The sequence below is a fragment of the Lichenostomus cassidix genome, chromosome 10 (genome assembly GCF_008360975.1).
Source record: "Lichenostomus cassidix isolate B80296 chromosome 10, HeHo_3.0, whole genome shotgun sequence".
Taxonomy (NCBI): domain Eukaryota; kingdom Metazoa; phylum Chordata; class Aves; order Passeriformes; family Meliphagidae; genus Lichenostomus; species Lichenostomus cassidix.
In genome coordinates this window covers 12,461,565-12,484,028 of record NC_139491.1, presented here as the reverse complement: position 1 = coordinate 12,484,028, position 22,464 = coordinate 12,461,565, and the positions used below count along the sequence as shown (strand labels likewise).

Genomic DNA, 22,464 nt, shown 5'->3' with positions numbered 1-22,464 from the left:
TCAATCCCTCCATTAATATACATGCATCCTCACAATGTCTCTATATCCTTACAGAACTTTAAATCTGAGGATTACTCATGTACTGCTCATCTCCTCTCATTCGTACAGCCTCGTCATTCCGGTATGTCTCCAACAACATTTTGTAATAAATAATACATAAGCAATCAGCCCAAAGTGTATTTTTTCTCTCCAGCTAGCGACAGAGAACAGGACTATCTTATGGGGTTCTTGTGCACTAATAAATTATTTATGTACCAAAGATTTATTGACCTTACCTTAGGCACTACTAGAATGAAAATCATAGCACTCTAAACCCTTCTTTTGTATTAAAAGCGAGAACTAACACTACTGTATGATACAGTTATGTCTCTCCTTGGACAGATTATTGTCTACCTGCTCCTGCCTACATGGAGGGGGGAAGCAGTTCATTAAAGAATAGGTTATGTTTTAGTTATATAATGAAGATTGATTCAAAGAACTTATTCTCTTACTAGTACTTTTCCATCCAAAAGTAAGAAATCGAAGTTGACTGTCAATCAGTTGCAGGGGTAAGAGAGTAAAAAAACCCCAAACCCATTCATAAAAGTCACATAAACCCTGGAACAGCTATTAGTCACTTTTAAAAGAAGTTATTATTGCTCCTGCAAATACTGAAATGAAGACAGAATACCTTAAACTACTATTTGCTTAATTGATAAGCTAAGTATTCTCTGGACATGTCTAATTACACACATCAAGAAGAGGAGGCAGGTTATCAAGACTGAGAAGCTACAAAATACATTTTGTAAGTTTTGTAGAACTTTTTAAGAACCGATTTAAAAAATGTATTTTCCTGGACTATGCGCCATTCAAGTAATAAACAAGTGAAAGGTATTTTGTCTCAGCAGACAAAGTGACATTAAGAAGACACCTTTGTTCAAAGGCTGCATACAAAGTATTCAGAAATGGCTTTCCTTATCACAGAACAGCTAAGGCTGGAAGGGAACTCTGGAGGCCTCGTCTAAGAACCTTGCTTAAATTGGGCCACCTAGAGCAGATTGCACAGGACCATGCCCAGATGGATTTTGACTATCTCCAAGGACAGACATTTCACCTGTGGACTTCATTATCTGGGAATAGACTGTCTGTAATATCCATTATCCAGCTCACTGAGAGTAAGCCGAAAGTAAAATAAAGAAAGATTTGGCTCCAATAATACTACCTGTCACTCAGCAGAGAGTTTTCAGGTAATATATTCTTTGAGTAGACTACTCCAGCTAAAAAATGTATTTTGCAAGATTTAAACACTGAAAAACTGTTACGTGTCCTGCAGACATAAACGTAAGAATATAATCTTCATCCATTAGATATAAAACCATGAAAGACTGCTTTGTTAATAGGTACTGCTAAGTGTGCTATAGGACCCAAAGATACGTTTGTAACAAACCAGTTGGCTACGGCTGGGGCAGAATTCCTGACTGAAACAGGTGTCCCCCTTGATGGCATGGAAAACACAGTGTGGAGAAGAAACAAAATTGCTACCCTCACAGTCAAGAGTGAATGCACACTGTTTTCAAAATAAGCTGAGAAGCAATGTGTTGTAGCAGTTCACCTGTAAATTTCCCTTAACCTCCTGCTGTATTCCCTTTCTCCATTATTTCCCTTCTCTTTCATAATATTCTATATTATTTTATTTGTGGAAACAAAAATGGAGGTCCTAGTATGACATCTTATAACCATGCAGACATCCTGCCCCACAGACTATACCCAATAACACATTTTCATAAAGTGGCCTTGGTGTCAGAAGGATTCTCTGTAGATATAAGAAATATTTCGGATATTCAGAAAAAAAAAAAAAAGTCAATAGATTAAGAGACTAAAAAAAGTCTTTCACCTGCTGGGTTAAAAGAAGAACATACATTTAAATTCATGGAAATGATTGGAAGAGATGTAACACCAAAGTTAGTTCTCATTTTCTAACAACCTATTATCTAACAATGTACACAAACACACAGACTTTACATAGTGGAATCAATTTGGGTTTCAATATTTTGGGTCTTCCTTGTGTCCTATCTTTAATTAAGTCCTCAGACCATTACATTCCTATTGTACATTTTACTAGGTAAAATGAATGCGGTTCTTCCTTCTCTCATGCCTTATAAAACCACAATAAAGTAATGCCAAAACTAGTTATTGATAGCTGTTCCTTCATATACAACCCATCTAGCGTCTAACAGAGTACTGCGGAAAGAGACCTGAAAATACAAGTATACAACTGACGGTCATTATTTAAATGTAAAAACAGACTTTAAAGTAAACTACTACTCTCAATATTTAAATGCTTTTGTAGCATACTTTCAAGATGACTATGTATTTATTGTAAAAGTATCCAAGCACCAAAGAAATGGTATAGTAGCTCAAGCTCATTACTACTGAATGCAGTTTTTGGCTAAAGGCACTTCAGTCTTTAGCTAAAGGCTAAAGTTTTTCCTCTTGAAAATGAACGTATCAGATGATTATTTTTCCAAGGCAGATAAAGGAAAGATTCAGTCAAGGTGACAATTACCATCTGGCTAGCTACAGTCATTATGATGCTCCCAATTAAATGCACATGCAATATTATAACATATGTTATTAGTGTTACAGTCAATGTTTACATTGAATATTACCATATTTGTATATTACTCGAGGTATTAAAGTTATATATATAACTGCCTTGAAGTCTGATAATACAGAAGATAAAAATCATGAATCAGTGTCAATACCCTCTGTGAATTTAGTTCCTTACTAAAATTTCTTCATTCATGGATGCTACTGATATCTGAACACTCTGTGCTACTCCTGTAAATACATTTATAAAGTAATGAGAAAACCAAGAACAGTGTACTATTTAGTTCTTTTTTTAAGACTTAAGACTTGTGAAACTAAATTTTCAGGTTACTGAAATTCAAAGAAATACAGTTACTTACAAACATGCCTGACTAAACATATTCAGAACAGTATTTCAAAACAAACTTGTGAAATTTAACCTTTTGATTTCTAGGGAACTATTTCACTCTATAAACAAAACCAGACATAAGCAGAATTTTTGCTACAGAATTTAATGGGTGCAAATTAAGGTACTATAATTAATTAATGTCCACCTCTAATGAGAACAACGTGCTACTTAAAAGACAATATTAAAATACCATTACCTCCAGCAAGGATCTTCTCCTCCAAATCATTCATTTGTTTCTTGTATGCTTTTAAAGCAGCTTCTTTAAATGATGGCCGTATTCTTTTTTTCTTTGGAATTTCAGTAACTTCAGTAATCACTTCTGGAACATTCTGATTTTCATCTTCCCTTATTTCTACTTCAGGAACCATGTCACCTTCAACTTCCAATATCTCTTCACTGATCACACTGTCAAACTGTGTGTCATATTGTTCCTCTGGTAGCATTGCATATGGAGTTTCATACAAAGACTGGTCCAGTTCATATTCTTGGACCTGCTCACTAGTTTCACTACTATTAGTTCTATTTTCTAGTTTAGCAAGGACTTGTTCCATTACTTCTACATAGTCTGTTTCATTCTCACCAGATGGTTCAACTATGTCTTCCTCATACTCTGCTTTGTAGCAGTAAGGCTCAGCATAAACATCAGAATCAAGTGTTGTACTTGATTCATTCGCAGTAGACTGAGATAAAGTTCTAAACCTTCCCATAAAAGAAGATCCACTGTCTTCATACCCACTTAAACTTTGTGTACTTTTATTCCAGACTACTTCTAAAGCTGACTTAGCACGCTGAAGTGTAGATCCAAATTTAGGAAAGCTGAAAGTCTTATCAGAAAGATCTATGCTTAATCGGCTATGCCATGATTTAGGGGCTGTTTCTTCTGAGTCGTCACTTGGCAGTTCACTTTGACTTCGGTACATCATTGGCAATCTGTTTTGATTCTGGTAAGAGGAGATAGAATTTGTTTCCTGATAATCATCATATTGACCAGTCCACTGACTTTGTGTTTCACTGTCAAGGCCTGGACAGGATGGAGAAGTACCATCTAGAGTGAAATCATAGCTTTCAGTGTCATACTGGAGGTCAGAACCTTGGCCCTTTCCATAGTCTGTCTGTTGATCTGAAGGGCTGCTCATATCATACACAAAAACTTCCTGTGTGGATGAGTCTAGGCCCAAGTCTGCCCCTTGTTCCAACTGATTCCAGTTTTTCCATGGGGAAAGATCATCCTGTAAAGAAAGCTGACTATCATCATAGTGGTTTATATCTCCAGATACACCTAGTATTCCATTACTTACTCCACTATCAACAGTTTCTACATTCCCTGCTTCATTTTGTTCTGGATACTGTTGCATGTCTTGGGCAAAAGTCTGTTCTTGGGAGCCACCATACCAGTTTAGAGAATCATCTTGCCTTCGCTGCCAAAGCTCTCGATCAGAGGAAGACAATAGTGAACTGCCATTTGTTCTGCTAAAATACTGATTTTCTGAAAAATCCTCAGAGTAAGACTGACACAATTTTGAGAAATCTGATTCTGAACGGCTAAGCTTTGGTGTTCCAAAGTCATTCTGCAAATGCCATAAGGGAGTCACATCTGAATAATAGGTTTTTGATTGTTTTTCCATAGTGTCAAATTCTGGTGACTGATTGTCATAACTTCTTCTGTGTGAAAAGGTGCTATTGTCAGCAGTTCTGTCATGGCCTTTAGTGTCTGGGGACTCAGTTGTCCCCTTTGTAGTGCTTGGTTTTATTTGAAGTGCTGATTTCGATATCTTTGCGTAACTGTTCTTATTTATATCTGATTCCAAGTCTTTATCACTGTCAGGTGACTCCCAGTCATGCATTTTAGATTTTGTCTCCACAGTTAAAAGTTTCATATCCATGCTTTCATATGTCTGAGAAGTAGGCAGTCCTCTTTCTTTTTTGTCTTTAATTTCATGGGAAAATATATCTGTAGAAATCCCAATGCCAGTTCCCTTAAGTTTATAAGACTTTTTTAAAATCAAATCTCTCTGTTGTGAGGACTCAAAGTAAACAAGGATAGGTCTTGGCTTTGCATTTGGACAGTCTCTGTACTGCCCAAGCCTTTGGGCAAACTCAATTTTAATAGTGCTTTGTGCCTCTGAGAACCCCATTTTTTCTATTAATATTTTGTAAACTGTGTTTTCAGCTTTTTCAAGCCGCTCTTCAGGCACATTTAGAAACCTAAGACTTGCTTTGTTTCCTGGATGGCCTATCTGCTTAATGTAGTCATGTATGTCCCGAGTTTCCCTTCTGGACTGTACAAATCCAGTTCGTAGTTGTTCAATTTCATTTTGCACAACTTCTACACTACTAGAAATTTCATCAATTGATTGTTTCAGAGCATTAACATGCCCCCTTAATTCAGAGAGTTCTGTTTCAATTTGACTTATTCCCTGAAGCTCTTTAAAGATCATTTCCATAACATCATGGGTTTGGCTAATACAACCTGTTGAACTAAAGCCGGGTTCAAGAGTATTTGATTTCTGGTGACGGCCAGTTCTGTCCAGAGATTTACTTCTTAATCCCCAAGTTTTCTTCCACGAACTTAGCTCCGAGTCTGATGACACACACTCCTGGCTCTTTTTCCATTTCCTTAGTTTTCGTAAAGCTCCCAGCTTCAGTGTGTGTAAAGTGCGCTCTCCATCCGAACTTCCATCAGAAGCTGCAAGGCTGCTCAAGCTTTTCCTGTTGCGTCTCACAGGCATTGTGTGGGATAAGTATTCGTTTTTCTTGCTATTAGTTTTTACTTCACTTAACGACTCAGAACATGAGCTATCATTTGAAGACAGGTCTTGAACTAAATCTTCACTATTAGTGTTAGCTACAAAAATATGCCTTTGCAGTCCATTGGCAATAGCAACTCTGTAACTGAATGTTGGAGAAAGTGAAAATTCTTTATTGCTTTCCTCTTCTTCAGTTGATAAGTTGCGAGCAGATGGGCACTTGGCAATCTTTTTAACGGTGCTTTTTAAAGCATTTGAAAATTTTGGATTTTTTGTTTGTCCAATCTGAGTTAAGTCTTGTTCCTTTTTGCTCTGACAACTCTCTTTCCTTTTTGTACTATTTCCCGATTTCTTTGTAAACATTCCTTTGCAAATCTTATATATGTAAGATGAGATCAGGCTCTTGAAGAGAGCAGAAACCATGGAGTGTAATTTATGTTAAGCTTTTTCCACAAAATACACTTTTTGATCCAGAGAAGTATTTGTATCTCCAAAAGGGTCATCAGCAAATGTTTCAATGGAGACTATAGCCATATAAACTACTGATGCTCTGGAATACTGCGACAGAAAAATAAAATTTATATAAAAAAAAAATCATGCGTCTCTTTGTTCAAAACAAAATCCTGAAGAAGCTTTGTATGTCTTCCAAAATCTCACTCTGTTGCACATGGCTTCTTGAAGTGTCTAAAAAGGAGGGAATGACATTACAATGGCTGTCAAGCAAACCTATAATTCAATAATACTGCTGATGTTTTAATTAGGTTACAACAAAAACCCACAGATGATTCCCTATTGTCTCAATAGATTTTTTTCATGAATAACTGAAATAACTTTTTCATGAAAACAGTCCTAGGCAAATATTTTAACAACAATGAATAAGCTATAGTTATTTACAGGCTTCTTCGTCCAGTTTGATTCTTTGCCTTTAACAGAGATACTCAGTTTGAATGCTCTGTGCTTTCTTTCAGAGCACTGACATTTCAATTTAGATCCATACGATATACAGCAGTGATCAAAAAACCTGACAGGGTAACAAATTGTTACTAGCTAGTAAAACAGAAGTAGAAAGTTCTCTCCTGCTTCATCTTTTGGAGCAAGGTAGGATTCAGGTACAACAAGCAAGTATATTATCCTTGAAGTACTGTTCTACCGTGAGATTGAATTATGTGCATGACTATGGTTTGTGAAATAGCTGCTTTGATACCAGACTTTAACATGCTTTGATAAGCCAAGACTCAAAAGTGGGCTTATCTTCTTGATTTCTCTTTAAGACGTGAAAAGAAAACACCTCATAGAAGATAATAGATAATAATGACAACAAGTTGCAGGACAGAAACAGGTGCCATTACAACAGGAAAGCTATTTGACCTAAAAGAAGTCTAAGAAGATTTCATGAGGTATCTGGAAGTATCTATTCCATAAAATAAAAGTTTGTATTCCATGGAAACATAGTCAATACATTTTAAACATGTAAATGTATTTTTTTGTACAGCATATCCAGTTTCACAACTGCAGAATAAAACCAAAGCAACCAGCTCAGAAAAATCCAGCTCTGAAAAATCCAAGAAAGTTCTTTAAAAGACAATTTTGGTTTGTAAAGCAGCTAAAAATTCTTTGGCAGAATAAGAAGTTTGTTTAGTTAGAGGGTGTATGAAGGGTTAAAACTGCTCTGTGATGTCTTAAGAGGGGTAGAGAATATCAACTGTCCTTGTCTGCAAAGAGCCTGGCACTGTATGAAACATTACAGTCCCCTCACACACCTCAAGATCTGGTCTTTGCATTGCATGGCTTGGCTTCTTTGACCTTACCATTATACTCTATATATTTATTTGTTACATACATACACATATGTAATGGTAAATAATCACTGACCCCTGATTCATACTGCTGCATAGAGCACAGGCAAAGTTGCTAAAAGCCTGGTTGGCTTCTGGAATCCTGGAACAGAGTATGTAAACAGACATTTCTTTTCCAGTTATAACAAAATTGGGATGCAGAGTGAGAAGCAGACAACGTTCTTCACTCTTCTCAAAGTGGCAACATTATTTTATAAAAAGGTGAGATATCTGTGGGACATGAATCACATTTTCAACAAGTATACATCAGTACAGTTCTTCCCACTTCTTTTTCTTGTAGGCTTATACCTAAAGTCAGAGTATTAAGAGCAAATTAAGACCAAGCAATGTTTGGAAGAAAAAGAATGTTCAATGAGACTGCATGCAGTTTTCAAAGAATGCAAATGAATATTGAGAGGTTTTCACTAGAGCCAAGGCTGCCTTATTTTCACATATTGTTAGGAACCATCCTGGGACACTTTTCAATGTCAAAGGCATGTTTCTAGATATAAAACCACTTGTTAACCATTCAGCTCTTACACTGAATGTTTGCAAACATTTATTGAACAAGATTTGAAGTGTGACTGCCTACCTCCTCCACCCACACAGCCACAGATTTTTAAATGCCCTCTTATATAAACTTGACTTAGATGACTTGGACATTCTTCAAATTACTTCAAATCAAGAATGTATAAACAAGCCAGGAAACAAGGCTTGTTTCCTGTTTCAGCCTAAAAAGCATCAAGAAATAATGAAGTTATCACTGGAATTTAGAACATTTCCATTCATTTTAACTAAGGTTTAATGCTTCTCTGTAGAAGAATCCTGATTTCATAGCAAGCCATATATGTGTGTGTTTTATCCAGTGTCTGACCAATGCTTTTTATCAGACATAATTGAAAGTATTACAAATAGCTCAACATTCAGCACTGGATTTTTTTAAACCCAGTTTCTGACAACGCCATAGTGAATTAAAAGCTGTACTGTTACAAACACAGGGAGATCTGCTAAATGGAGCAGATTTATGTTCTCTCATGCGAGTTCTGTTCCATCTCAGCTGTATTAGTCATATGATCTGTTAATCAGTTTACAGCCTACCATTGCTCTGTCAAAAACTCATTTTCTGCAATTTTATGTCTACACATGGAATCAAGTTTGAGTCATTATTAGGTCTCACCCATTTCTTTCTGTAAAGATTTGCATAGCTTGTTCTTAACATTTAAAATCAATGTAAGGTTAAAATTCCATAAGATCAGTCTTTTAAGAAGCACATTGAACTAAGTAAATTATCTGAATGACCTGCAAGTTGTCATATGGAGATTTTCATGTTTTATCCAGGTCTCCCAATAAACCATTTTGACCTCATTTTTAAAAATTTCACTTTGCTTGTTTATTGAATTAAAACAATTTGTATGATAAAGTTCAACGTCACTGGGTTAGCCCATTCTAAGCATGTTGAAATGTTACAGCAGTGAGGTATGGAATTTACGCTAGATGGTTATAGAGCAGGAAACTGGGATTTGTGAGAAATGGAAATGGATTGTGAGATTAGAACTAAATTAAATTCTTAATGGGTTACTTCTAGAGCAAAAGGACAAAATGACACTTCCATGAACTTTTTACCCATAGCAAGTTTGACAATAGTTTTGTTGATCAACTTGATGTGGCACAGATAATTTGGACCAGTTTCAAGTATACCATTGATAACAAAGCATTGTCAAAATAAAAATGTCAGTTGGAAGCATCATGTATAACCCTTATCCAAAGTCAAAAACTAATGTCAGGTAGAAGCGGGGAGGAGTGGGCTGAGTTAAAAATGAGAGCTTTTTATATAATGCAAACAGTGTATTTTAATTACATATGTGAACACCAGACCCTCAGAGATTCCCATTTCAAAAAGTTATTTTAACAAATCCAGCCCTTTATTTTTAGAAAAAAAGAAAACTGAATCATCTTTAAAATATAATTTCAGTATTTCAATAGAATAGCTAGATCACTGCTCAGTTTCTGTTCAGAACCTGGTAAATGGAGCTGCAGAGCTGCAGCTTTCTCCATTCAGAGGCAGCTTTGTGGATGCAGACTGTCCCCTTATAAAGCAAGAACCAGGCAGAACCATAGCCTTCCTTAACGTTTACACTATTAATCAGCTACCAGGGGTCTGTGTGGACTGAAACGGGGCAGGGAGGATGAGGAGACTGAAGTGCAGTTTTTCTATAAAATGCCCTGTGACATTTCATGTTCACAACACCAAGACAGTAGGGGGAACCAAAACAAAACCAGGAAGTCTTCATCTGCTGCAATACCACTGTATTACTGCCAAAATAGTCACTGGAGTCTAGAGACAGCAACCTATTTTTGTGAATTGCAAAATGCTCCAAAGAGATTAATTAATCAAACATAACAAAAAATAATGTAGCCAATCTACCCTGCATCCAGAAACTAAGACAAAGAGAGGTTGTCTCATTATCAGGAGCAAGAATAAACAACAGAATTCCAATATAGAGATTTATTATGGTCTTGTACTAATCTTATTCTTGCCTGGGAATAAGGTTATAGTGACATGAGTGTACTTGCCCTCAGCTTATGTCTGCTGGGTGAAACCTGTGCCTCCTTCCTTTTGACAAGCGTTGCAGTGTACACTGCACATTGCTTCATTAATTTATGATAACAGGAGCATTATACTGACAATCATCTCAGATGACCTAATTCAGAACTTAATTTAGAGCACTTATCTGCTTCTTTATATTTTTCTTAAATTCTCCTTGTAGTCTTAACTACTGACATTTTAAATCTGTGTAATTGGTGAGTCTCTTAAGGTAAAATGACTCTTATCTCAACACTGCACATGCTACATGGATGACCTGCCCAAAGACCCTGGAAATAGCAATAAAGAGACCTGCTTTCTCTTTTGGGTAATTATTCTTTGTTCCAAGAACTCCTCAGGTTTTCACATCAGCAGACTTTTGCCCTATCAGATCAGCCCTTCCAACATTTACATAAGAGCATGAAGTGCTATCAGCACTCTCCTTTTGGCTAGAAAGCTGTTCCTATGGTTCTCCAAAATGATTTGGAAAGTTTACCATATCTGCTTATTTACCTGGTGATATTTCTTTATGGATCTTGCCATTAACATATCTAACCCCCTTTAAACATGTTGCCTCCTCTATGAGAATGTAAAAAGTAAAACTAACCAAACTACTGTTTCAAACCCCAGTCTGAAGGGCCTTCAATCCGCTTATTTTTTAACCCACATAGCCTACTGCTGTCCTGAAGAGGTTGCACATATATTATTGGAGTGCACCACAGAATCCAATCTAACTGTTTAACAGTCATATTGCAACACTGGTCATTGAGAGCTGTTACACATCTCTTCTGTCAGCCTACAGCTTGATTAAGGTTAACAGATGCAAACAGCACAGGCTTAAACCTGACTTTGGCTCATTGTAATTTAGAACATCTAACCCAGAAATCATATCTAGAACTTTGTGTGTTAGTGAATTAACTCAGTAGTTTAACAGTTGCAATTAAACTACTATGTAATATATAGAAACATATTGTCTTTGGATTTGTTTAGAAGAAAATGTAAATTCCTAGCAAGCTAGGATGAGTAACTTTTCTGGAGAGAAAAGTGGTCTTCACTGCTTCCCTACTACTATGACCACTAAGGGAAAAGAGAGGATTGGCTTATTTTAATTACTGTTGAAGAGAGATATGAATTGAATAAAAAACCCACTATTGTGCAACAACTTGTATAATTACTTTTTTGGTTACACTATTCTGCACACCTTTGTATTTGTAATATTTGCATTTTTCTCCAGAAAGTTTTGCTAAGGCAACTGAGGCTAAAATTGCAATTCAAATATTTATGAATAAGATGGTTGAAGGTAATTAGAACAATATTTCTTTATAAACAAATCTGTAGTGTGGTAAATACATTACAAACATAAAAACTGTATTTGAGGCAACTCTTCTTAAAGATCTATAGCCTTGACTAGAACTAAAAACAAAGGAAGAGATATGCCAAATATATTAGATTAATACTGAGATGCAAAATGCTATTGAACAGATTCTAAAGGTAAAATGTGGCCCATTTGGAGAGCAGTAGATAACACAGGGCAGTTGAATATACAAGGGAGTGCAAAAATAAGAGACTGCAGATTATTTGGAACACAGCTTCAATATTATTTGACTAAATGTACTGACCTTTTCTTCTTTAATGTTTCTACCTCAACTTTTTCAATTAAAAAAAGAAAAAAAGAAGACACTGTAGTGTATAAACACGGTGGTAATAGAGACCTTTTCGCCTTCTGTATACATGATATATGCTTTCCTAGATAAACTTACTTTGAATAAATACTCACTTCAAAAACTAAGATTCAGACAATTTCTCCAAATAGTTAATTTCTACTTTAATGCAAGCTACAAAAGGAATGGAAAACAGGGGAGAGAAAAGTTATTTGCTGACAATATGGAGATTACCGTATTACTAAATCAGTACCAGATATATTAGCTTAATTAGACTGCTACCAGCTTGCTATTATGTCAGATTACTGTAAGTAAACAAAAGAGTTACCATACAATAATCAGAACCTATTTAGTGCCTTTTAAAAATAGAAAGCACCTACATACATTTTGACCAAATCTCAGTTCTGTCTTTAGTTTTTCCTGTTTTAAGAGGGTCTTATAGACATTATATTCTGAGAACCCAAGTGATTTAATTTACACTGAAGCATAACCTATATGCTGTATTTACAATGCACTGACTGTATTCAAAGTTGTTTTTAATACTAACATTTCTGAAGTTTCAGCAACTCTTCAAGATAATAATTCCATCACAAAACATAATTAAAAAAAAACAAAAAAACCCCACAACAAACCTTCAATTTTCTTTCAGGTAAGAATTTTAATCCTCTAACTGTACTGGCCTGAGCGTCGGAATGGGCAACACACTGCCCTGAATTAGATCTCTCTTGGACAGAGTTTGCCGTGAACTCTGTGACCATGTGTGAACTACATCACTATACAGCTTTGATTTCTCTTTCTTTATGGTATAGGGGGGGGAATTTTTTTTTTAACAACTTACAAAAATTCCCAGTGAAATGCTGACAGTAAGAGAACAAGTTCATATAGGCAAAGTAAGCCCTCTGGATTCCATTCCTCCCCAACAAAGAGATTTTACATTATTTTCTAAAATCTGATAAACTAATAGTCACATCAAACTTTTAGAACAAAAAGTTATGAAAAGGAAAGTTTTTGATAAAGTGGCCCTTCATTTGATAAATGGCAGCAATCATCTGTGACATTTGCATTTGAAACGTACCACAAGCACAAATGACTACAAATACTATTGACAACATACACTAGAATAAGTAGGCACACACAGACAGTAATCATGCTTAACACCTGAGATGACATTCATTGATAAAGATGGTAGACATTAAATATAATTCCAAATTTGCTGCAAAAACTTTATAAAAAACCCCGCCCCTGCTGTCTTTGCGTCAATATACTGACAACTGTGAGTGATACTCAGATTTATACCTGAGAGCAAGAAGCTCTGCTACCAACTGAAGTGAATGACACAAAGGAGAAAAACAAAAACAGTGTAACAACCTTCTTAGGTGCCAAAGAATTTTTATGCTTCAGTGCTGTAATGGTCTCACAAGGCAGAAGCTATTATACTACTAATATCTTCCTAGATCTTCATAACACTACAGTTAATGGAAAATTTGGAATTTTCAGTCCTCATTGATGTTTTAGTGAATTGGGAGATATTCTAAGCTATGAGTCTTCTCCTACTGTGTAATACTCTGGAATCTCAGTACTTTACCTGAGATTTCCTAAGTGTTTTCACAGCAGTATATAGTCATTATGGTAATGTTGTGCTGACATCACTGCAGGACCAAGCAAATGGTACAGTGACAGAAAACCTGTTTAGAACTCTCCAAGTTGTGTATATTCCACTGAAAGAACTCTCACTTATCTTTCATCATGGCTTTTTTCTATATGAAGTTCTTTGAGAGGACAGCTAATCATAGTTTCTATCATTGTATCTCTTACAAAAGGAATTTGTGATGAACAAAACATGATTTAACCTTAAATTCTACTTTTCATTCTTAGTGCTTTTAGACTCAACAGCATTCTCCCTCTGCTCTTCTCACTACATTAATTTAGATAGTAAGATTTAGCACTGATTTTTAGAAAATTCATATGTGTCAAGCAACCTCACATTTTCAATTGCCAAATCATAGTTGTGTATGCTAAATAAAGGCATCTATTTTATATAATCACCAACAGCTCTAATCAGGAAAAAAGCATAGTATCACCCTCTCTGTGAAAAACATCTACAACTTTACAGACAGCTCATTTTCACATCAGAAAGCAATCAATGTTACACCAATGAATGTTTTTAAGGCATAGGAGTTACTGTCTGCCAAGGGTCAACAATAGTATTAAGATGCTGGAACAGATATTAACCCTTTTTGGATTAATACATTATTAAAAAAAATAATCTTACTTGTAAGTAGGCTGCACTGAATTAGAAATGCAACATAATGTTTTAAGACATTTCAAGATTAATGAACAATCAAATAGGCATTAAGTGGTTTTAATACATTTTTACTAGACATTACAACACAGCTATCAGTGTCCTTAGTTTAAGGGCACTGATAGCTTTACGTTCTATTTCACTTATTGGATATAACCAATCGTCAGCTGAAAGAAATTATTAATATGACAAAAAGTGCTAAAGGAGCCAGGTAACTAAAGAAAGATGAGGGCTAAAGAACACAGTCATATTTTCATATCTGCATTATTCTTCCTCTTAAAGCAAAATGAAGCATCAATCTCATACCAAGAAATTAGTTGCAGCTACTACTGGCCTCTGAAATTGCAGAAGGCAAAAATACTTATGTTATCTTCTTGAACCTAAAATGATGGGCAAAAATGTATGAAATAGTTATGGTGGTTTTTTAGGTTGTGGCTTGGAGGAGGTACAGAATAGAGAGTATTCTAAGATGTAGATTTAGCTGTGGAACAGAAAGCATGTAGGCTAAGCAAGCTGCCTCTTCAAAAGAAGGCTGCAGGGTGTTCATCTTGGAGATTAATCAAGACCCAGAAATACATAAGCATCCGTAAAGCTCAATTTATTACTAATCCTGTCACAAATTAGGGGAAGAGTACTGACATAAATAAGTAAAACATACTATATTTTCACCATGTATTCATATATTAATTTATTTGTATTTTTGTATCAATTTAAATGTATCAACTCATTGAAAAATCCAACACCATGCTGTCTTAACTTAAACTGTGAAGTTACCAACCTTACAGAATAAACCCCCCCCGTTTTTAATGAAGTGTTAATTCCAGAAGCCCAGACAGTTTCATCAACATTACAGCATTAGAAAGCAAATCAGTTACAAATCAATGCATTGCATTAGCAAGAACAGTGGGAGGTACATTCAGAATGAAAATAAGGAAAGAAAACAAAGGAAACAGAAAACTGTATGTAGACTAGACAAAAATACAAAGAGCATACATACCTGGATTAAATTCTTCTTAAAAATAAAATACAAATTACATACCACCATCTTTATATTATTTTCCATTTATGCAGAAACACTGTACACAAATCCATTACTATTTTGCCGTTCTTCCTTCAGCCTTAAATGATACAACATGAGGCTGCTTCCCAGTGATTCAAGTCAAGTGCAGTCAGGCATGCTGCTAGTCTGCAACGGTATCTGTTCTAAATTCCACGGTATTCCCTAGGCAGAATTAAATGGGGATTTTTTTCCTCCCTCTCCCATTTTTTTTCCCCCTCCTACAACTTGTGCTAACAGCTAAGAGTAATCATGATAGCTCCTAATTAATTCTGCAGCTCAGTGCTGTTTCTCCTCTATAATAGCAGAGTAGGAGTCAGTGTCCTACTCCGGTTCAAAAACAACATCAACACGAGAGAACAGTAATCATCCTGGTGCTTTATGTGCTGGGAACTTCCCCCGCTGCTGTTTTCTCCTGCCACTGCTCCCGAATGCAGCACTCGCTGCAATAGGCACAGCCCCTCTGCTCACAGAGCCACTCACACAGGCTCACGGAGCAGCCCTGCTCGCAGAAACAACACATGCAGTGCGTCGGGGGAGCTGGCAGGTGCGCATCTGTGGCCGCAAGGATAGCAGCGGGAGATAGGATCTCTTGCTTGGCAGGGCCATGTTTCTCCCTAACCTTTTATTTATCAGTCTGGCATGACCTAGAGAAATGATTGTGTAGCTATTTCTTACAGTAGTGCTTTCATCAACAGCTGATAATTTTTTGTAATGAATCTGCTAAATAGCCTCCATAACTACTATCATTCCATGATGATTTAAGTGCGCTCCAGATAACAAATGTTATCACTCACTTTCCATGTAAAGCACTTTATATGTCCCCAATTAAAACCTAGGCAGTAGGACTCAGTCATTTCTTTACTGCAACTCAAATAGCAGAATGGATTACTATTGTACATGCAGTGAATAAATCATCCTGCACAGAATACATCAGGTGTTTTTCCAAATGTTAACAGGTTTAGTAGTTTATGTAAGGCCCCATCCAGCCTTACATGCATTGAAAACACATTTAAAACTGACACAAAGAACGACAGAAATGCATCCAGGATGAGCCTATATAAAACCATTCTATAAAGTGTACACACAGCCCAAGTATAGATGTTTCACAAAACGTGTACAGGCATAAAACCACAGGTATGAGATTATCCTCTTTAATCTTGGGAGACAGCATGCCTAGAATGCCATAAGGAATATTAAATTATGTATCTTTCCCATATAAAAATCAAACCCTCAAACTTTGAACAGTCTGGTAAGAGCTGACACATTTGTAACAGAGAAACTTGTAAATCAGTTACTTTCTTCAAAAATATATTAAGGATACCTTGAGTAAAAGGCAGCCCATAATTTCTAGTAATAATTAAAACATATTGGTTGTAGCTCTCACTTTCTGCAATCCTTGTACTACTGTCAGTACCATCATCCTGGGACACAGTTTTTTACATACAATTTATAAACTGAAAAGTTCTAGAATCATATCTCCTACATACAGTTGTTAAATCAATGTTTTGGATTTTTGCATGTCATTATAAAATAATTATGGACTATTATATTTATTATGTCTTGCTGAAATAAATGCAACCTATAAACAATCCATTAATTAGATTTATAGTTAAGAACCAGATGAATGAATGCTTGATGATTCAAATCTTATTGTAGTTATTAGCCTGCAGCAATTACTTAATATTCTGTCTAAACTGAATCAAACTGATTCTTCAAAACTGCCATATTGCACACCAACAAAATATACAATAAAACTTTCTTGTAAGTGCACAATAGGAAATATTGCACTGGTATCAATGCTCATCACTATAGTCCTAACTACACAAGGTGCAATAACAATGCCTCTCAAAATCAGTAGGATTGCTCATGTAAGGATGAAAAAAAGAAAAACCAGGCAGCCTAGTCAAGCATGGCCACCCATGGTAGATACACACTTAGAAATAAAGATGAAACAAATGGTTTTGAGACTACAGACAGTTAAAACAGTAAACACTAGAATTGTTTTGCAAAAGTATAAGGTTTTGTAATTTAATTTAAAAATGTGTTAGCCAATAACATTAACTCACATCTTGGATTAATGTCACCATTTTTGAGGAAGTTCCTAAGTGTTGACCCTGTTTATACTCATCTATTGTGCTACCACATGTTGTTGAATATTTCAGCTGAAAGCTGAACTTATTCAACGTATTTGATAATCCATCATAAGCAGGACATTTTCTTGTACCTGGTGCATTACTCAACTGATAATTCAGAAGGAAATAAAAAAGAAAACATCAATACAAAGACCAGAACTCATGATGGTTTATCTTCCCTGGAGTTCAAATTCTGTGTGCAACTTTTCCAAGCCAGAAATGTGCTGGTTTTGCTTGTAATGATGCTGACCAATCAAGAATGAAGTTTCATGTACAAATACCTACTAATCACTTACAAATGAAATTACATTGTACCTCTGTTCACACCCTTCTAATGCAGAAATGATACTAGTGACTTTCTAGAGTAAGTCTATGATCAGAGGTTTTAATTCTGTAGAGTAGCTGAAGTTCTCAGAGTTCTAGAAGCCCAGATACTTGTAAGTCAATGACTGGAATGAAACTACTGTGCATCCACATCAGTTTTCAAAAAAGTAATGCAAAGGAGCAATTTGCATGTGTGGGCCATAAACATTTTAGTGGTTACTTAGCAGTAACCTGACATGCTGATGAAGCTGCCCTTGAACTCAATGGATTCACACTGATTTACTCTATTTGTCAAACATAGCATTAAAGTAGTAACTCACACATACAGAAGGAAGAGGAGAAACACATGTATTTATATGAACGTATACAACACGTAAAGAGCTGTTGCAATTTGTCACACAGTTCCAGCCAAACCTTGTAGTTTTAATAGAGAAAAACAATGAAAACCCACCCAAAGCAAAAACTATCACCACCAACCCCAAACAAAAAACCCAGACCCCAAGGGGCAGCTATAAGCTGGTAAGGACATAATAGCTACTCTTCGTGGCTTCTTCCAGGGTTACATGATCACGCCTTTCACAGATGATTCTTTGAATTCATGGAAATAAAAGTTTGTCCTGAAAACATATTTCAGCAATTTCCATCACTGTTTTTGTGTAATAAACCCAGCATTAAACAACATATAACTATTTTAGATATTATTTGACTATTTCTACTGTGCAATACTTGAGTTGAAAAGGTGACAATTCTAAACGGATAGAACGACTTTGAAGTAATTTGTATTTCATGATAGATTTCAGCCTGAAAGTTGAAAAAGCTGTCACAGACCCAAGCTATCTTTCTCCTGCACATCAGCTCCCCAGTTTGCTTAAGGGATGGTTATTTCTGCCCATTTATCAAAGGAAGGCAATCACTGTCAATTCTTAAATCTAATCAATCAATTAGAAAGAAATCTCCTGGGACAGCTCTTGGCTCATCCTACCGTGCGCAAATGAGAGCGGAAAAGCGCAAGGGAGCCAAATCCCCGGGGTTTGCGGGGCTCCCGACGAAACCCCGCACCGCACCGCACCGCACCGCGCCCGGGGCGACTGGCCGCTCCCAGCGCGCCCCCTGCCGGCCCCGCCGCACACACCGCACAGCCGCTCCCCGGCATCCCCAACCCTGCCCGAGCACAGCCGCTCCCCGGCATCCCCAACCCTGCCCGAGCACGGCCGCTCCCCGCTTCTTTCAGGAAGCACGCACAGCGTTTTAAAGATAGTCTTCTCCATATCAGAATTTGTTTTCTCCACATTTATTATTTTTCTTTACAGTGAAGCTCAATGTTTCCTTCTAAATAGAAGAGTTTGCAATAAGAGGGGGAAAGACTAAACTACTCTTGTATTTCATAGTGTACCTGTGAGCTGGTTTAAATTTTACTTCAGACATCTGTGAAAAGTGCTTTGGAGATTCTGAAGAAAAGGAAGCTAAAGCCATTTCTTACTCCACGTTAAAACTTTTCCAGACATTGTTTCTTTAAACCAATTGCTTGGTTTATAAAATTAGGCAGTTTGAATGCTATTAGGTGAAATAAAACCATAATTCAGATTTTTTTTTAAATTGCAATTAACAGAGAACACATAAACAACACAAAAGCATAACTGCTTCTTTCCAGCTGCAATTTAAGCGAAATTTGGCCCTGATTTCATAACAGATCATAAGAAGAGCTCATAGTTAAAAAGCAAATAGAGGGGAAAAAGCCCAACAACAACTGAAGAACAAATCAAGAAAGGCCAATAATATACTTTTTTTTTGCCTAGAATGGAGCTTTCCCCCCCTTCAGATTTGTCAAGCGCCTTAAGAAATGTTAGGTATTTGAAGCGGTAACTTAAGAACAATATATGTTACTTCTGAATTTAATCACCTATTGTGTTCTTTCCTTATGCCTAGCTTGTTCATAGTATTCTCTAGCAACGCGTTCATTCTAGAATTTGTTTCAGTTTTTTGTCTAGGAATTTAGAACCCTTGCTAAAACATTTTTAAAATGAAGAATCTGACTCATTTGCCACTTTTCATGTGGGGAACTGGTTTTAGATTTCCTTTATCTCAACCCTCAAGTTTTCTCACTCTACCCCAACCCACTGGGGTAGAACAAATGAGCAGCTCTGGGGGGTTTAGTCGCTGGCTGGGGTTAAACCATGACAACAGGGTAAAGCTCATTGAGACAGAAGTGACAGAGTGGAAGAGTTACAGCATCTCCATTCAATACAACCCGCAGTCATATACTTAAATTCAAGTATATATTTAACAGAGCTACTAAATGTGCTAATTAAGAGACGTCTCAAGATTTGTCAGAGTGGCAACAGCACAGAAAGATTTAGAAATAAAGAGCACACCACCCAACTTGAAAAAAATTTGGTAGTGAATTGAAACATTCAACCCCACTAATCTGAAAATGGCTAAAGAGGGTAGATCACAAGAGAGTTCCACAGTGATGAAGTAGGAACTCTAAGGCAGATGCTGCAAGGATTTGAGAAAATGAGTGATTGCAACAATTGTGAAGAGCTACATCTTTTATCATAAATCTGGAAGCAAGGTAATTGACTCTCCTGGATCTTTTTCCCCCCTAGGCCTTCTCCCTCTAGCTACTGCTTAGAGTCCATCAGTATAAGTCATTAGCTTTTCAGTGCATGACCTGTCATTCTCTCTGCTAGGATTCCAAGTTCATCAGTGCTCCATTCTTGGCTGCTCTCAGTGCTCTCTCCTATCCTAGATGTCCCACTGCTATGATTGCTGGTTATCCCACTATTTCTCTCTCCTCACCCTTGGACTTCTTCCCCTTTCTTGCACTGTGAGAGCTTCTCTGCAAATCCTTTCAACTAACAATCCCAATTCTCTCAAATGTAATGGATTCTTGCCTTCACAAGCCTACTCATCTTCACTACATTCCAAAAGGCAACTTTTGCCTCCACAGAATGGTGTCCATAAAGAACAGCCCAGCTGATTCATACTAACTGGCTTATTTTTCCTGGTTTATGTGAAACGTCCATTATCACTTGTAAACTTTCTCTGATGAGAACCCTGGTGAGTTCCAGTCTTCGGAAGCATTTTTTTAAAGCATTGCCGCAAATGTTCACAAAGCACTCTATAATTCAATTTCAAACAAGCACAGGAGCTGTATAATGCCATAACACATTAAATTACCCACAGGTTACCAATAAAACCAGTAAAAAATCATTTAACATCAGTCAAAAAACAACCTGCAAAATGCTCTAACATAGTTACTTGAAACAGGAGAAAGAGAAAAAATGTTCCAATGGTTCCCTTCTGAACTCTGAAGCAAAGGAGAGAACTGAAGTTTAATTGTGGAAGAGTGGAAGAGAGCATGTTCCATTCCTGCTTGTTGATTTTCTATAACGATGGTCAAAAGAAAAACAGATTTTTAATCCTCTATTGTGAATCATTATGTCTCACTTTTTGAGGAGAAAAGCAAAGTGATGAGTCTTTTTCTGACCTTGCCTAACAGAATCCTCAAATAATGATAGAGCAGCTCATAAAGGTTTCTCCCAGGGTCTATAACACTCAGTATCTTCAATTAAGTGAAGAAAGAAATTTTCAACTTTCATGTGGATTTAAGGCAGTGAGGGCAGGGAGTAAATCACAGAATATCTAAAGTCACAATATCATAGGAAGATCTAATTTAAAATAAGTCTTCGGGTAAGTTAACTGTAACTCTATTCAGATAAAAGACATCTCCATTTTCTTTTCTTCACAGTTATATCAAATTTCAAATCATTTACTCCCTGAGAAACTTACAGAGAAAGTAATTTCAGAATAAACAAAAATTAAACAAAAAAAAACCCAAAACCCCAAAAAACAAACAAAAAACCCCCCAAAAACAAAAACAAACCAGGAAAAACAAAAGAAATCAAATGTTTACCTGAAAGGATAGGAAACAGAGGAAACAAAAGCAGTTTGATCAGAATTGATGTGTGACACATTCTTCAACTTCTGCCTTTATCAGTCTCCTTTAATAAAAGTAAACTTTCTGAACACCACTTTTTGAACGATTTAAAGGCAACTATGAAGTGATCTTAGAACTGTTAGTCTAATCACCTCACACTGACCTTTTTACCTTCCTGTAAACTCAGAGTTCAGACATAATGCAATCAAAATCACTTGCATTATAGAAGTAGGACTGCTTGATATAACCATCAATAATTTTCATCATACACTACATATGTGAAAAAATGTGGTTTATAAAGACATCCTAGAAATTTCTTTAACTCATCAGTTATTTTGAGCTTCCTCATGCACCAATTAACATTCAAATCGTCAAAATATCTGCAGCTTGGCAAATTTGCACTAATACTAAATTAATTTAATTGAAAAGGAAGCACATTTCAACATTTCTGTTTTCAAATTGTCAGTTTGTAATTTTTTGTTTAAATATTTAATCTTTGAAATGAATTCACAAAACTAAAAAAATGCAGCTTCTTTGCTGAAAGTAATTTTGCCCAGCCAAAATGGTGCTTGTCACTTGATCATAATAATTACTTTTTAATTGCATCAGGATGCAAAATATCTATTAATACTTCACGAAAAGGAAATTCTTCCACTTCAAGACACACTTGCATGACTTGGTATACAAGGTTAAAAAATTGTTCAACTGAAAGACTGCTTTTAAAAAAAAAAAGCAATTTCTTTGGGCCTATTGAAATCTTTTAAAGAGAAATTTTGAATTACTCTCTTAGCCCCATGGCTCCTAAACAAAGAATGATTTCTTACCCAGCCCTAAATTCCCACTGCTGTCACTGTGTAATACCTGCTTCAGTATTAGTTTATCAAGTTTTTTTCTGAATAAGA

At 36.2% G+C, this 22,464-nt stretch overlaps 1 protein-coding gene across 4 annotated transcripts in view; it reads right to left on the bottom strand.

Annotated features, from left to right (window-relative positions):
- UNC13C (unc-13 homolog C) overlaps positions 1-15,652 on the bottom strand; it is a 138,591-nt gene extending 122,939 nt beyond the window's left edge. For 2 of the 4 annotated variants that reach the window (XM_085070669.1, XM_085070670.1), the window contains exons 1-2: positions 15,104-15,652; positions 3,174-6,408 (exon numbers count right to left, since the gene is read on the bottom strand). In XM_085070669.1, coding sequence (XP_084926795.1) covers positions 3,174-6,147 — 2,974 coding nt within the window. In that variant the 5' untranslated portion in view covers positions 6,148-6,408; positions 15,104-15,652. The remainder of the gene's footprint in view (positions 1-3,173; positions 6,409-15,103) is intronic. The other 2 variants (XM_085070671.1, XM_085070672.1) reach the window with 1 other exon arrangement.
- Positions 15,653-22,464: the final 6,812 nt, after the last annotated feature.